The sequence below is a fragment of the Phoenix dactylifera genome, chromosome 7, assembly GCF_009389715.1.
Source record: "Phoenix dactylifera cultivar Barhee BC4 chromosome 7, palm_55x_up_171113_PBpolish2nd_filt_p, whole genome shotgun sequence".
Taxonomy (NCBI): Eukaryota; Viridiplantae; Streptophyta; class Magnoliopsida; order Arecales; family Arecaceae; genus Phoenix; species Phoenix dactylifera.
Window position 1 is genome coordinate 11,125,721 of NC_052398.1, and position 16,028 is coordinate 11,141,748.

The 16,028-nt window shown below is 39.6% G+C and overlaps 1 protein-coding gene across 4 annotated transcripts; it reads right to left on the reverse strand.

Moving 5' to 3' along the window:
- Positions 1 to 12,172, reverse strand: LOC103721297 (transcription factor BIM2-like). 4 transcript variants are annotated; one of them, XM_026810104.2, is made up of 13 exons: positions 11,796 to 12,170; positions 11,613 to 11,696; positions 10,682 to 11,017; positions 10,059 to 10,122; positions 9,796 to 9,959; positions 9,359 to 9,473; positions 4,452 to 4,521; positions 4,256 to 4,351; positions 3,140 to 3,178; positions 2,801 to 3,008; positions 2,551 to 2,695; positions 1,706 to 1,844; positions 1 to 526 (listed from the first exon to the last, which is right to left on the reverse strand). In XM_026810104.2, the coding sequence occupies exons 1-13, from the start codon at positions 11,806 to 11,808 to the stop codon at positions 416 to 418; spliced, it is 1,584 nt and encodes a 527-aa protein (XP_026665905.2). In that variant the 5' UTR covers positions 11,809 to 12,170; the 3' UTR covers positions 1 to 415. The 4 variants fall into 4 exon arrangements, with proteins under 4 accessions (XP_026665905.2, XP_026665904.2, XP_026665907.2 ...); XM_026810103.2 differs by having other exon boundaries at positions 2,551 to 2,701; positions 11,796 to 12,165; XM_026810106.2 differs by lacking the exon at positions 3,140 to 3,178 and having other exon boundaries at positions 11,796 to 12,172.
- Between the last annotated feature and the right edge of the window lie 3,856 nt (positions 12,173 to 16,028).

Sequence of the window (16,028 nt, forward strand, 5' to 3'; positions counted from 1 at the left end):
TTGAGAAAAATATCCAAGCACACGCTACAAAAATAGAGCTGCATCTGCTGTTCTACAAAATCCACTCAATCTTGGCACAAACAGTACAAATCAATACGTCACATTGTTAAGTGTAGAGTACGGAATAAATTTTCTAATTTGCACATACTACTATTAAAACACGGTTAGAAATTATCCAAAATAACTTACAACAGGAGTCGTTGACAGAACAAAACTTCTCATGCATGGAAGCCTGTAAGAAAAGCAGCTTCGCAATTTGTAATGGAAGCCTCTTCTGGAAAGTAGTCACCAATGAAAGAATACCCCATAGCTTTTGTCTGTCCGCTAAAAGCAGTAAAAGCCAAACAGAATATACATTCATCCGAGGAGTTCAGTGACATGACAAAGTTAAATATGAAACCCAAGTATGGTAGCACTAGCTGTTGTTTCTTTTTCTCCTTTTTGGTGCCTGCGAGGGTTCCTCGCCTTTGCTTCCCACCCTACAGTGTCCCTTTGCTTGATTAGTAGATGCAGGGTCTTCATGGTCCTACAAGCAAAATAAAGGAACTGTCAGATTTATAACAAAGTATGAGAACCTGAATGCCATTAACAAGACTTAAGATCTACAATTTTGCAGATATTTGTTTGGGGATGCATGTATAAATATTATGACTCGTGTAAATAATAATTTACTTCCAGAGATGCAAAATGCAAGTTAGACCATCCGCAACTTCATATATTAATCAGATATTTAACCAGACATGAGCATCAAGAGTAAAGATAGAAGATAGGAGTGATAATGCAGCCAACAAGAAGAGGTGAGTTGAATTTGAGCATGAACAATCATGAGTTACAAAATTTTAGATAATAAGAATGCTTTTAAAGAAGCCCCAGGCCAAAATATTATAAATCGATCAAGCATGACATTCAAATGTACACTTCGGCAAGAGTTGATTTTTATTGGAGTCAAGTAATTCAGAATAGAATAATAGTGACTACATTTTGAGTTTTGGAATGTTACCAGTAAGAGCAATGCTTGAGGTCAAGCCCCTAGAATCCTGACTTCTCAGACCTACCAATGAAACATGGGCTCCAGTAGGTTGGGTGATATGATTCAGCATATAATGGCACTATTGCATATAATGGCAAGGTTGACTGGGTATTTTCTGGTCCTAGTAACGACAGCAATCATAAAATACAGTTGAAAACCTCAAGGATTGCTGAAATACTATAAAATGGGACTACATTCATATTATTGATTACGTTAGAGAAATGCACTACATACATTAAATGGATCAGTTAACAGCTAAGCGGATAATGAATCAAGATAAGTGGCGACTCATGTTGTGATGCACAAAGAACCTCCCAAGCTGACATTTTCTGCAGCACATATTCCAGTGTAAGTTCTGATAGACTAACATACTCTATCAGATAAAGAAGTAATTTGATTAAGAGAGAGAGAGAGAGAAGATCCTTGGCATATATTCAACAATTGCATCAAAGGTGTACATTCAAACAATTAGCCAAGTAACAAAGACTGGTGCGAGATAACAGGACTGTAGAAATGGATTGTCCAAGCTGTCTGCAGTTCATATTGGGAGATGGAAATGAAATTAAGTATCAATTGTGCTCTAGAAACAGATCCAATATGCACCCTGACCTTTCTCTCTAACTCAGAACAAAAATAAATACATATCATAAGTTCACAGGAAGAAAAAGTCCATACCTTAGCATTGGAATTAGTCAAAGTGGCAGCCAGTCTCTTATTAATTGCTCGCTTGCCAAGGTTGATCTGCACAGAAATACTGGCCTGAGACAGATCTATACCAGAGCTCTGTAACGCCTGAGCTAGTGTAGTCAACAGCCTGTCTTATCACAAAAATAAAAAAAATGCAAAAATCAAATTTTAATTTTGGGTGGGGTGGGTTCATATATAGATTCCAAGTCAAGAAACAAGAGTCACTAAATAATTGTTATGCTCCTTAACAAGCTCAACATGAACCTTGTCACTCAATGTACGGATATAGCTTAAGAAACCTTATAAATAATGAATAATATGTTGGAACTGGTGGCTGACAACCTAGCATCAAGCTGTCATGAATTAAATTTTTAAGAAGAAAAATGAATGGAATCAAAGAAAAAAGGGCAGAAGACAACTTGGTATTGTCTCTATAAAGATATCAGTAGCATCCATCCTATCCAAAAGCAGATAAGCATAGCATAATGTGAATACGTTGGCAAAGATTATCACATTTATTCCTGAATTCTAAAGCACAGTAGCATAAAGCTAAGTTCACCAGAATAAACAAAGCCGAAAAATTGTTAGAATTCCCAAAGAAAAACAGAATATTATGACACTTAGCCAAAAAAGTAAATGGCATCAGATTTGAATGTGTCATACAGGCATCATTCCAACATCTAGGAATATGCAGACAGATATCAGCAGACAGATATCAATTAAGAGCCTACAGAGAGAAAAAGCAAAGAAAGAAGTCCCGAAAAAAATGTGTTTATGATATCCAAGAGATGATAATAACAAAGACAAAAAAAAAAAAGTTCTTGAATACATACCCTTGGGAATAGGTACTAGACACACTTATTGTTCCTTCATCAATTGTCAGCTCTTCTTGTTCATTCAAAATCTCGCGACTGACAGCAGAGTCAGCTGGACCAGATGATCTTAACCATTGTGGCTGGGCCTGGGTTGTCATGTTATCTGCATCTGAAACCAACCTCTACTGTAACTGAGCAATACTAGTTTCTCTTCCAGCATAAGAATACAAATTTGGCAGCAAAAGAGGGGGTGTGGCTGCCATCTTACTTGCAATATTTGAGGGAGTTTCCATTGCTTTGTAAGAGATTCTAGCAGCCGTATCTGATTCAGTCAGGTTCTGTGCAGTTGAGAGCATTGCTGGTGCAGCTGGGATGCTATTGCCATTCCCAGAAAACATACATCCAGGGGAAGCAGAACCATTTTTGTTGACTTCAGAGGGGTCAGAGATACCATCCCCAGTAGATTGGTTATTGTTCTGTTGCAAAGGTTAGAAAAAGGATGGTTGAATAAGATTGTTAGACAGAAGAATATTATCATAAGAAATTTTCCAATCACAAATATGGATATAATGCCCAGTTTTATCTAAGTTTACTAAATGACAGATACCCGTGCATTTTTCCAGAATTGTCTACAATAGACTTTTACCTGTCAAAAGAAAAACCAAAAAGTGAAAATCAATAAAAACTCTTTTTGTTTGCAGAAACGATTAAGATAACCAATATTTGTTGGGACCAGCTAAAAGTTCTCCTAGAAGTCTAGAAATAATACAATCTAACAAATGGTCTAGCACTCACACATGAATACTAACCAAGAAAAGAGACTAAAAGAACACTCACTCATTATCAAAAGTGTTTGTCTAACTTGGTTTAAATATGGCATTATTTATTTCCCCGAAAATACATTACTCACTAAGTACCATTTCACTAAACAGAGGCAGGGCTGGGGCAAACAATTGCAAAACCTAAGTTAACTTTCACAAAACTTTACAAAAACAACAGTATCAGCATAACAGTAGAATAATCTTACAATGCTGCATCTGTATTCACAGCTCTAACATTTTACAAAAACATATGAAAACCAATACCATATAAAAGGCACAAGCAGATCAAAGGTTTACCAATAACATGCACCATAAGAACATTGACAGATAATAAAAGAAGTTATATCCTCCAAGAAATTTATACAGAATCTATTTGTTTGTAGAGTCCAAAAAAAAAGTTTCTCAAATCCCCTTTAAAAGTTATGAATGATAACACCTTCAATTGTTCCAGAATGCAAGCTTTTGCATGACAAGCTTAAAACATAGTGTCCTGTTTAAGAGACAGAAGATCATAATATTGGCCCAAGGTAGCTTTCAAGACATTTGGAGTTCCTATAAACATCAATATTTCCGCTTGCTCCGAATATTTGCAAGTTAATGAACTTAAGGGGCATGCACATAGTTTACCTAGCACTGTGTAAACAATATATAGAAATATGGAGCATCAAGCCCACATCCACCAATGTTCCAAATCGACATGTCCAAAACATATGGGGATGGACCAATTGGGTGGCAGTGCTTATGCATGCAAAATTGAGTAAAATTACCTTAAGGCAGATCTAAGAATATGCAAACGGGTATCTTACCCCCATCACACCTATTAATTCTACTCACTATAGAACATCTGATGCAACTAATGCATGCACGCTCAGCCTATATGCATATAGAGGAAGGCACATTACCCATGGCATTAACTTTGCATTATCTTGATTCCATCCCAAGTACGAGGACTCGTCCTTCTGAACTTTCTCTTGTAAAAACCGGATGTACTCAATAACCTGCATAAGTGATATAAAGATATATGGCATTTTCAATGAAGTTTAATTGCAAAAGGCGGAAAACAATAGAGTCAAACGATCTTCAGATGATTCAGCATACCTCCAGAAGGAATGATGCCTTATCCCTCTTCTGATCAGTATGTGGTATGAGTTCCCTAAGTATCTGAAATCTGCATGACAGGTCCATGGTCCATTCTAAGTACGTCAAACAGTTATAATTCAACAGAAAATGAAATTACATTAGACTTTATTTGTGTTTTCTGTACTGTTCGGTTAAGTTGCATAGAAAACAAGCAGTATATATGGTGGACTGCATGAAGCCAAGGTACACAAAAGTCCACTTTAAGGTTCACATATAAAAATCTATGCAATGATATATAATAACAATCTTATTTTGCCACCCACTATGTTCTAGGAATAATCTTCCCATCTTATCCCACCAGCATTGCCTATAACCAGAAAATGGGGGAAGAAAAACAATATTTTCATCTCCTAATTTATCTGCTTTTTTTTAAAAAAAAAAAGTCCTTCACAAGCACCCAAATCAATATGCAACCTGCAATCCTGCATAAGTTTTTCAATTATAAATCAAATTACACCTCACCTTTTACCATATTGAAGGGATTTCTTTATGAAGTTTAGAAGGTTTGAAAAAGAAAGATGCCTTGGATTGTTATCCGGTTCTCAAGTTCAACTAAGTCTTGGTGTGAGGGTCAAGAAATCAGCAGCTTTCTTCAAATACCGTTTGGGAATAAAGAGTTCGAAGCAGCTACCACAAATTCTCAAGTATGTAAACAGAATCAAGCACTGCTGTATATTAACATGGAGGTTGCAAACAATCACCTTATCCAATATCCTCCCATGATTTTTTTTTTAAAAAAGGAAAAACCTTAAGGTGTGGAATAGGTGGAATAGTTAAGTTGATACATTCATTTAATAACCTGAAAAAATATCCCAGAGGTGGCAAGCTTCTAAACTTGAATTCAAACTTTGTTAGGTTCATTAGTTCTAGGGGTCTAAGATGTCTTGTTCTTTAGGAAAAGGTGAGACACCTCTACTCCACAAAAGATTTGGGCTTCTATTTGGCTATCTTCCTGAAAGCATCACGATGCATAACAATTTAACGGAGTCTCTGGATACTGGCAAATTGATGCAGATATATCCTCAACTCAGAGTCATCTATTGAGTTGTGATTTCAATGCTTTTTTGAACAGAACAACCTATATGTGATATCCAATATGATGCATCAAACATTAAAAGGGACCATTACCAACATTGTAAGTTTACAACCTCATGCTAGCCTAACATTTATGAAGGCATGTGAAGGAAAAACAAAGCTGGCATCTATTCCTTAATCAAATCTCGGACGGCACAATCATGGAATACTGGAGACTAAGAGGACCTTACAAGTGAGGCTATTGCTGGACATTTGTATTCCTTTTGTATTTTAGTCCCTTTACATCTTGATATTGTACTCTCTACATCCTCGTACAGGGCATGATGCTTTATTAAGAAGCAAAGTTCTATCAATCTTCAGGTTCCACCCTAATGTATGATTGCAATTTTCTATCAAGATCAGGTTCCACCCTAATCTTGATATTGCACTCTCTATGCTTATGCAAGGTCCATAATGTCAATCTCCATCTCTCATCTATTAGTGGTAGTGATTAGTACCAAGGTTCACCGAACCAATACTAGAGATTGTACTGGCCGGCAGCCGATTCGGCACGGTATGGGCCCGTACCGTGCTATTTCAGGGCATACTGAAATAGGAAGAGCCGGAGAGGGAGGGGGAGAGAGAGAAAGAAAGAGAGGGAGGGAAGGGGGGAGAGAGAGGACCAAGGGAAACCCTAACCCTAACCGAAACAAGAGAGGGAACATTCATCGACGATTGAGTAGAGGGGGAGGGCTCCTCTTGCGTGAGCTGGAAGGTGGGGGGCTTCATCGCGAGCTCCGAGGGAGGGGGTTATTTAATCAAACAGCTCAAACTAGGCTTTTTTCTTCTCTTGGACTGTTTACCGAGCCGACGAGGCGAACCGTCCCGGTTCTCCATCTCGACCTATTTTTCAGGATGGTACAACCAACCCTAGATAGTACTAATAGTACTGCTAATGGTTGTAAGGGCCTCTATAAGTGTCATGAATATGATGACAACACTTTTTTCTCTTTATTTTAGATTACCACCTCTTAACAGTAGTGCAAGTTATTATAAGATTAATAATAAGTAAATGTAAGAGTGATTAATTTCCATTTGTTTCAGTTTCTATCCTTCCTCTCAGCTTCTATTTCAATATAAAAAAAAGGGGAACAGCAGCTTTATTAATATATGTCCTTAATGCAATAAATATATGGATGTGATATTGAATGTATATATAGGATGTTTTATAAACAAAAAATCACTAAAAACAAACAAGACTGATTTGGGAAATATTAATATATGCTAGGAAATGTTTAACAGAGGTCAACAAAAACCCCAAACATTGAAAAAAAATGATTATAGCACAAATGACAACAATTACAACACCAATGACTATGAAAGGAAATCTCCTTTGTTGATAAATGTAATGACCACCCTGGTGTCAAGCATGCTTATCTTTATAAGGCATATCTTCTTAAAGGACAGTTTACTAAATTTAAGGATTTGAAGAAAAAACCATACTCTTAAAGTGAATTTTACCAAAATATATGGTTCACTATTTCATGTATACGTGGTAACTGTTGCCCAAGATGAAAATCCAGGTGGGGGGTGAAATGGGTTTTTCAAATCTTTTATAAACTTAAAGAATTCTTAATTAAAATTAATCTAAAATTTAAGTATGCACAGCAAAATGAATGATAAATAAATGCAGAAGATAATAACAAGCACAAACAAATTAAACATTAAGATTTTCTAGTGGTTTGGTGCTAACCCTTCACCTATGTCCACTCCCCAAGGCTTTTTTTTTGAAAATTTTACTATAATCATAAGCAAGATTCAGCTCAATTGTCTTTCAGGCAACCAAATTCAATTGATTTTTTCTGGCAATCAACTAAAACCAAGCTGTTTTACTGGTACAACTAAACCAACCATGAGTTCCAATCTTTAGAAACTCCTTGCTGATTTTCAAGCTCAGCAAAACTTCGTCGGTTTTTTAGGGCAATCAACCACAACCTAGCTGTTTCATGGGTACAACCAAACCTTACAAGCTAGCTGACTTTTCACGGTGTCAGCTACACCAAAAATCCCACATGAGATTTCCTAATCTCGTGTACTAAACTCAAATAGAAAATACATACACAATGATCTCTACATATATTGGATTTTACTCGTTGTAGCTCGTGCTTAATTGTTCTGAATGTTGGAATCATGAAGAATAGAAGTCATCTCTTTCCCTTTCCCATTTTGCTTGCTCTATGTGTTGTGATGAAACTTGAAGATTGGAAGTTGAAGCTCTCTCTCAATATTTGGAAGTTCTCTTTGAAGTCGGTGGAGGCTTTGAATGGTCACTTCTTAAATTGGTCCTCAAGAAGTGGTGGTTAACTTGTATTCCTTTTCTTTCACCTCATCCACTCACTTTCCTTAATCCCCTCTCTTCTTCTTGTCATCCTTAGATATTCCCAAGCATTTATATCTTCAACAACTGGTTGGAGGATGTTTCTAGCCATTAGAGAGGCTAAAATAGTCGTTGGGAGTGAATATGGTTGTTTTGGTTTTGACGAAAAACTAGCCATTACTGTTGTTAGACGCAGACGGTTTCACTCGAATTCTTTAGAGGTCGACTCATGAAAGGGCTATTCTTTGCCGCTTTCTGTTTTTCTTCTGTAACCATTTAGGGGTTGACTTGTTTATACTGGGGTCGACTCATCTACTACAAAAACTTCCAAAAACTCTTCAAAAAATTTCTCCATGCTTCTCTAACCTCTCAAACTCATTGAGCTTCCTATACAACAAATTAGCCACTCCAAAAACACAAAATTATTAGTATCATACTCAAATATGTTGTCCTCATCATAATCAATCCATTGGGTCAACAGTAACAATGACGAAAGGTCATTAAGAAGCTCATTAATGGGCATCTTTATTCTTATGAGGTATGAACATGTACATGTCCATATTGTTAGGGGTTCCTTACACGAAGCCTGCTGTAAAAAAGTAAAATTACATGGCTCTTCTTCTATCTATAAAAGCTCTTTAACTGTAAAATACAACCTATTTTTTTTAATTCTTCTCAAACCTAGATTTATTCAATTTCACAGTAATCAAATCCACTCTTGATTTTCTCTTATTTCAAAAAGATAATCTGTGCTCCGATATCCTTTCCGTTCCTTCCTGACTTCTCATACCTTAAACTTAGAGCTTACTTTCAAAAAAAAAATCGCTTCTTACACTGTTAAGGAAACCTCCAGCGCATTCCTAAAGTTTCACACGCTCTGAAAGTCCAGTATTATCACCTCTCATCATCCATTAAGAACAGCCACAGACAGATAGACATAAGAAGGCCTAAGTCTTTTGAGTTTCATATAGAATATGCAAAATATAGAATGATAAAAGGCTTAACAAAACAAATTTAAAATATTCTATATGAAAACAACCGAGCTTATCACAAATCAGTTAAACAAAAAAAATCTAGCATAGTTAAGCATTCTTTTAAAAAAATCTGCACGGAAACAAAAAGCTTCAAAGAAGCAAAAGCTTGTCATGAACTGTGTTCAGAACCTTGCCTAGCCAAATAGAAACGTTGAAGTTAGAAAGTCTGAAAAGATTTCTTCGAGCAAAGGTTCACCAACTTGAAGATAAATATTCAATCTACCAGTATAAAATACTTTACACAGAATACTCTTTGTTAGACCCATACTGCCCAAAAATTTAAAGCGTCGCACAAGGCAAATCACCAAAGAAACAACTTCAAATTAAAACAAACATACATTATTTAAAACTTAATTTTGAAAAAAGGTCAAACAGCATAAGAAGAGGATTACTGCTGAATTTGGAAAGGTAATCAGATATGTCATCCAGAACAAACTTGCCTGTCATTTATTTTGCTCCTTCTCCGCTGCTCAGTGGCCGAATGCTTTGATCTCGGGGTGGTGGACCTCTGATCATTGTCGCCCCTGATCTTCCCATCTACTTTCACGGTCAACTCTGCAACAAATAAAAACTATAAGGAAATTCTATCACCCCCCAAAAAGCAAAAAACAGCGGAAGCATAATTTCCAGCATTCCACAGGCCTAAATCAATGAATTTCGCTAAAATACGACAGCACAAGATCGAGAAAATGGATTTTTATTCATAAAAAATAGTTTCTTTAAAAAGATCGAAGGCCCTGATAGAAGCTTCCGCCAAGGACCACCAGCGCGCACGTTAGCCAACTTCCAACCTAGCTCGATAACTTGCTCCCCAACCAAGGAGGGGAAGCCAAGGAACCGAAAATTTTAAAACATACATGAAAAAAAAAGGAGCGACCTTTTTGCGAGGAGGAGCCCTCCCTTCTGCTGGACTCCTCCTCGTCGTCGTCGTCGTCGTCGTCGAAGCCCTTGCTGGATCTCGACGCCGACTCCATTAATCGCTTCTTCTCCAGTGCCTGATTGCTGCTCCCAACCGCCCACCCTCCAAAACTCTCACCAACCCTAGAAAACCCAATAAAACAAAACCGTATAGGAAACAAGAAACCTAGGAGAAGAAGAAGAAGAAGCGACCATGGCGAGAGGAAGAGAAGGGCCACCGACCTGGAGGCGGAGAGCGATCCAAAGCTGGCGCTGCCGCGTGCGGTGAATGAAGAAGGCCACTGCCCTGCGACGCCCGGGAGAACCAAAAACAACCAGAGACGACGCCCTGAGCGACTCGCCTTCTTACTTAAAATATTACACTATTTCAAAAGAAAAATGATCCGGTTGGAAAAATTAATAGCCGTCGGCCGGGGCGGAGGTCGGTAACCTGCGCCATCGGAGCATCGGATGGCCCGCTGGACCGGACCCGACGGCGACATCGCGGGGGAGGGGGAAAGGTTTGGGTGGGGTGGCGCGGTGGTGGCTGGTCTAGATCTCCTCCAGAGCCGCGTGAAGTCACGTGACAATCACGTGGCTCCGAGTGCGCCATCCGCAGCGTGCCACATCCGTTCCTCCATTTAGGAGCAAATATGTCACGTGAATGCGGGTCCCACCACCTCGCTTTCGAAGTGGGTCGTGATGTCCGTTATCGTCAAATATAATATTGCTGTCACGTTATTCTTTACGGGCGCACGAGCCTTTATTAGCTGGAATCCAATCCCGTCAGACATAACGGTGACGGAATTCCAGCTTAAATTGGACGGCCTGGGAGAACCGATCAGGGCCGTCTGATGGGATCTTACCTCTGGAACCGGGGTCTTTCTCAGCGGACTCGTCCCACGGCCTGAACGGGACGCCAGCGAGGGAGGGGGAGCCGTAACTCACGCCGTTGCCGTAATAGGCCTCGGGTTTCCGTTCGACGTCGACGCCTCGGCACGTGCCGCGCTGCGGCTTCACCATGGCCAAGGGGACAGGGTCCGACACGTGGCTGACGCTATACGTCCCGATGCCGCCTGGGAGAACGTGCTCCACCGAGGCCACACGGCCGACGGCGCCGTCGCCGCTCGCCGCCTCATCGCGGTGGCCCTTATCAGCCCGCTCCAGCGGCTTTAAGAAGTCGTGCGTCTTCAGAAAAAAGCCTGCGAATTTAACAAACCATATATAGTGTAATTAGATTGATCAAACGGTGTTACGAACTGGACCCCGCAATCCTAGAAAACCCTAACGGCCATGATGGAACCCATGCACCATACTTGTTTCTCGTATTAATTATGACGTAGAAGTAAAAAGATCAGGATGCCATAGCCTAGCTGTAGAGCAGAGATAGGAGAAGTCACGGACTACGAGAACTAGGATTGGCACTGTTTCCCTGAATGCTCCCACGCTGGCCCATACGCTTATTCCGAAACTGCTGCCAACTTCGCTGCCTAATTTTGAAAGCATTTCTTCCAAGTATGTCCCCGCTGTGATCATAGCGAGGAGCAAGCTACCGAGAGATAGAGAGCGAGAGAGAGAGAGAGCTTCTGATTTAGATATTAACGAATGTCTTCTGGTAAACTTTCTAGATTGAGAGAACGTATTAACGAATGTCTTCTGATAAACTTTCTAGTTATAGTTACGATAATTCATGAGTTATTTTCAAAAAAATGATGAGAAAATTGAAATAAATTTTCAGCGGAAATATCTCAGAGTTGTCTTTAATTCAAACTATCTACAAAAGAGATTCACAGGTACCTTGGGAAGGAGGTCTCGGATCCTGGTGCGGGAAAGACGAATCCTTGTTGTAAGGCGAAAGGAAATCGTAAGCTGCTTTCTTACCTGAAATATTTTAAATTCCATCACCTCCAAAATTACAAAAACTACATAATCATAATAAAACCAAAAAAAAAAAAAAGGCTTCTGTACTGTAATCCAAACCTTGAAGCTCCATCCCCGTACGTCGCCGCACTCTTCGATGTTATTAATCTCGAAACAATTCGCCGCACTGCAATCCTTACGCAGATCAATTCCAAGAACAGATAATCTTGAACCCCTTCCGTTTGAAGGCCTCCGGATTGATCGAATCTCGAACCTCCGCCGTGAAAACAAGTGGAAGCGATCCGTTCTATTGAATAGAACACAAGAGCTCGCAGCTCCGCTACCGGAGAAAGCTCTACCTCCAACTCGAAGGCTTCTGTCGACTTCAAGCCCAAATGCCCAGAACTCCCACAGAATTCGGCACTGTCAAAGAGATCTCAAACAAAAAATGAAAGACCGATCTCTCACAAACCCTAGCTAGATCTGGAGAGAGAGAAAGAGAGAAAGAGGCGAGGTGGGGAATGGAATGCAGATAGAGATGTATCGGTATATCTCTGGAGGAGCACCAGGGGTGGACTGCGGCCCCCCCCTCGCCTTCTTTTATTCTATCCTTCTTTTCCGTTGCCGCAGAAGGACGTCTCTCTCACGCCGTCCAAACCAAGCACCTCCTGTCGTTTTTCCCAAAGCCTTGCATGCTTATACAGGAATTAACAGTGCAACTGATTGTGTGGCATCTTTTACAACTCAGTATTCAGAAAGTTTTATTTGGGATAATCACTCTTTAGTTGTGTCGTTCTTGCATTCTCCTATCCTTTTTGTTCTTATTCCAAACCAACGACGATACCTCCCGCCGTTTTTCTCAAAATCTTTGCATACTTATACAGAAGCTAATAGTACGGCTGAAGCTAAGCATTTTGAAAATTTTATTTGAAATAATCACTCTTTAATTCTATCAATTTTACATTCTCTTATTTTTTTTTGACCTTGTGAGCTGCACTACATCTGTAGTACCAGTCGCCATTGTACTAAAAAAAAAAATCTTTCCACCAAAATTACTCCAGATCAAACGGTCAGAACATCTAACAAAAACTGATGATCTAGATCGATCAGACGGTGAAGATATGCCCACAATGTTTCAACAGGGATCCGTTGCCGTATGCCGGGTTGACTGCGGTTGGCGGGCGTTGACAAATGCGAGTTATCGGCGGTGCGGAGGTACAACTTACAATGAACGCTAATCCCGATTAAAAAGGGTGTTAAATAAGAACAAACAAAAGAGGACAGTTCACAACGGAACGCGATGGGCCGTGGGAGAAGTCACGTGACGGGCCGCCAGCATGGCCGGTTGCGGTGGGGCCCACGCCCTCGAGGCACATGACCGAGAATTGCGGGCATCCCGCGGAGGCTGCATGTGCGTTAGATTCCTTCACTCATTTCCACCTCCCTCCAACCTTTCATTATATACAAAATATAATATAATATAATATAATACGCGTTATCTTCTTTTTTTTCCCCTAAAAGTATATATTTTTATATAGCTTCTTTATATAATAATATAAAATAATAGCTCTAGGTAAGGCATCCTGTTTTGACGTGAAAAGTCAATTAAAAATGATTTTTTAATGTCTACGGAAGAACGGAGAATATAATATGAGGATTAACTAAGTTAAAAACACAAAGTACTCTTAGCTGCCACCTTTGTGCACATTTAGATAAGTGTTACGTAAATGGATGTCTTCTAAGGTGGAATGCGACAAACTAAAAGAATAAGAAAAGAAGGAAAAAAATTTAAGGAAAACACAGCCTAGATCTGCTCAGATAATCTGATTTACTGTAAACATGGAGAATGACATCCATGATGATTATTAATTACAAGCCAGCTTACAAGGCTAAGGCAAGGTCGGGGCATCTAATATAACATTTTACGTGGAATTAATCTAAGGTATGGATATTTTGTATGTTTTGGGAGATGGAACATTGTATTGTTTGATATAATTAGCTCTAAAATGAATAGAATGCATCACTAATCATTATGTTCGTATGACAGAATACTTTGTAGATTATTTAAATCAATGTACCTCTTAGCCAATGAATGGAAGAAATAATTCTATTAATAATCTTTTTGTAGTACTTCTATTAGCTAGGTGAAGTATAATTAAAATGGTTTGCTTCTACCTTCAAGGTATCACTACAGGAAAAAGGGGTTTTAACGACGCTTTTTTGCCGACGCTTAGTACTACAAGTGTCGGCAATTTTCTGCCGAGCGCCAAAAACAGCCGACGCTTTTTAAAAGCGTGGGCAATATACGACACTCCTTAGCGTCGTCGTAGGGTTCGCCTAAGACGACGCTTATCCGCGTCATTGAAAACCCAATACCCCTCAAAACCCACGTCCGCCCCCTCCTCCATCCTCGATCGACATATCAAGCCCTAATAGCCGCGCGACCCTCCTCTGCCTCCTCCTCCCTCCTCTCCGGCGCTGACTGTGTTGTCCCGTCCTTCTCCCTCCTCTCCGGCGCCAAGTGACGTCCTCTCCTCCTCCCTCCTCTGCGGCGCAACCTCCTCTCTTACTCTCTCCTCTGCAGCGCCGACCGGGAGAGCCTTGAAGGTATGATTGTTCTTCCCCTTTTTCGAATCCATTGTTTTCTTTCGATTTAATCAGATTGTTGATTGAATCCCTCTTGTGTTTGATCATTTGGGAAGAAACCTTTTGTTGGATTTTTGTTTTTGTGGATCCGTAGAAGGTATTGGATTAGGGTTCTCTCCGGCGAACTGGACCACGCTATCTAAGAGAAGAGAAAAGAGAGAGGCCCTGGGTCACAGACTCAGTATTTTCTTTGCCGTTTCCATAGACTTTTTTTTTTCTTTCACCTTTTTCTTTTTCTGATTCACGGTTTTCGCTTTCTGACTTTCGAATGCTTTTCCTCCGCCTCCACGCTCTCCAAAACCTAGGGTTTCTAGGGTTTCCTGAGCGCCGACCCTTGTCCCCTCCTCCTCCCTCCTCTCCGGTGGCGGCGGTCCAGCATTCGGCGTCCTCCGCACCCTCTCCTCCAACCGCTTCTCCCGACGAATCTCCGGCCGAAGGTATGGAAGATATTTTTCTTGTTCCATTCTATTTTCGCAATTTTGATCTCGTGATAGCGTTATAATCTCTAAATGTTTTGATTAACTTGGGGAAATATAGTGTTGGTAAAATGAAGAATAAAGAAAATGAGCAATAATCAGCATTTTATGACTTTTGTATTTCAAATTAGTATCGCTGAGTCTGTCACTAGGGCAGGAAAGCTGCTAACTTTATGAAAGAATCTTATCTGTGAAAAAGCATGTCCAGATAAGCCATGGAAATAACCAGAGCACTTGGCTTTAGGCATGTTGAAACTTTCAGGGTGACATACCAAACACTTGGCTTTTTTCCGTCACATTGACTGAGTCATGTATATAGATGACTCAGGTTATATTAATCAATTGTACAATAACAGACATGGAATACTTCTTTTCTTAGTTCATTGACAGATTACTAAGAACCTTTTTTGTTCTCTAAGTATTGTCCTCGCTCAGGCATCAGAGAGTCTCCCGTCGGATACACCCTGGCATAGAGGACTTTTTTATTTGTGCTATTTCAAATTGAAGTACGATCGTAAACTAGCATTCCAACAACTACTGCCCGTGTTAGGTCTCAACCCGGTCCAATTTAAGCGGCTGATCGCCGAGCTCTCCAGCACCCACACTCCACTTGCTCAGGGCATTAGTTATTTTTTAATTTTATTAGATATATTTATACTAAATTAGTGTGAGCAGTCCGTTCTATATATTTAAGAAAAAAAGTTTACATACTTCTAAGAAACTGCCCTTTTGGTGTTTTTTTATTATGGTAAGTGGTGATATAAGCTGTAAAGCTTCGTTTTCCTTTTTTTTAATTTTCTAAAGAAAAAGAGTCTTGAGCTGCTGAGGTTTGTTCATCCTGGGAATGCAGCCAAATTTCCAAGCATTTGGAAGATGCATAAATATCAAGGCCTGAAGAGAATTAGATGATTAACTAATTGACTGCATGCACACACATCACATATATCTTGAACAGGTGTCTAGTATCAAGGAATGTAAAACCCAAGAAAAACATTCTAGCTAAACTGGGTGGCGTAAATGAGAATACAGCATTTGCTGTTGAATATGAACACACTTATTCAGATGATAACTTTGTGGTGCCAACCACTTGAAATTTGCTTAACATGATAATTTAAGTAACAACTGCCTCAACAACTGTATGTATGTTCAGAAAAACTAGCTACTGGTCTAGAGAGATGAGACATTTCATACCACAGAGAGTTTATATATTCGAGTGCACACAAAAGAAGGG

Excerpts from the sequence above, each read along its gene's own strand:
- LOC103721297 (XM_026810103.2), bottom strand. Across the intron at positions 11,018-11,612 it reads TCCGAGACCTCCTTCCCAAG|GCTTTTTTCTGAAGACGCAC; the intron begins GTACCTGTGAAT and ends TTAAATTCGCAG. Across the intron at positions 4,522-9,358 it reads AGGAGCAAAATAAATGACAG|ATTTCAGATACTTAGGGAAC; the intron begins GCAAGTTTGTTC and ends CCTGTCATGCAG.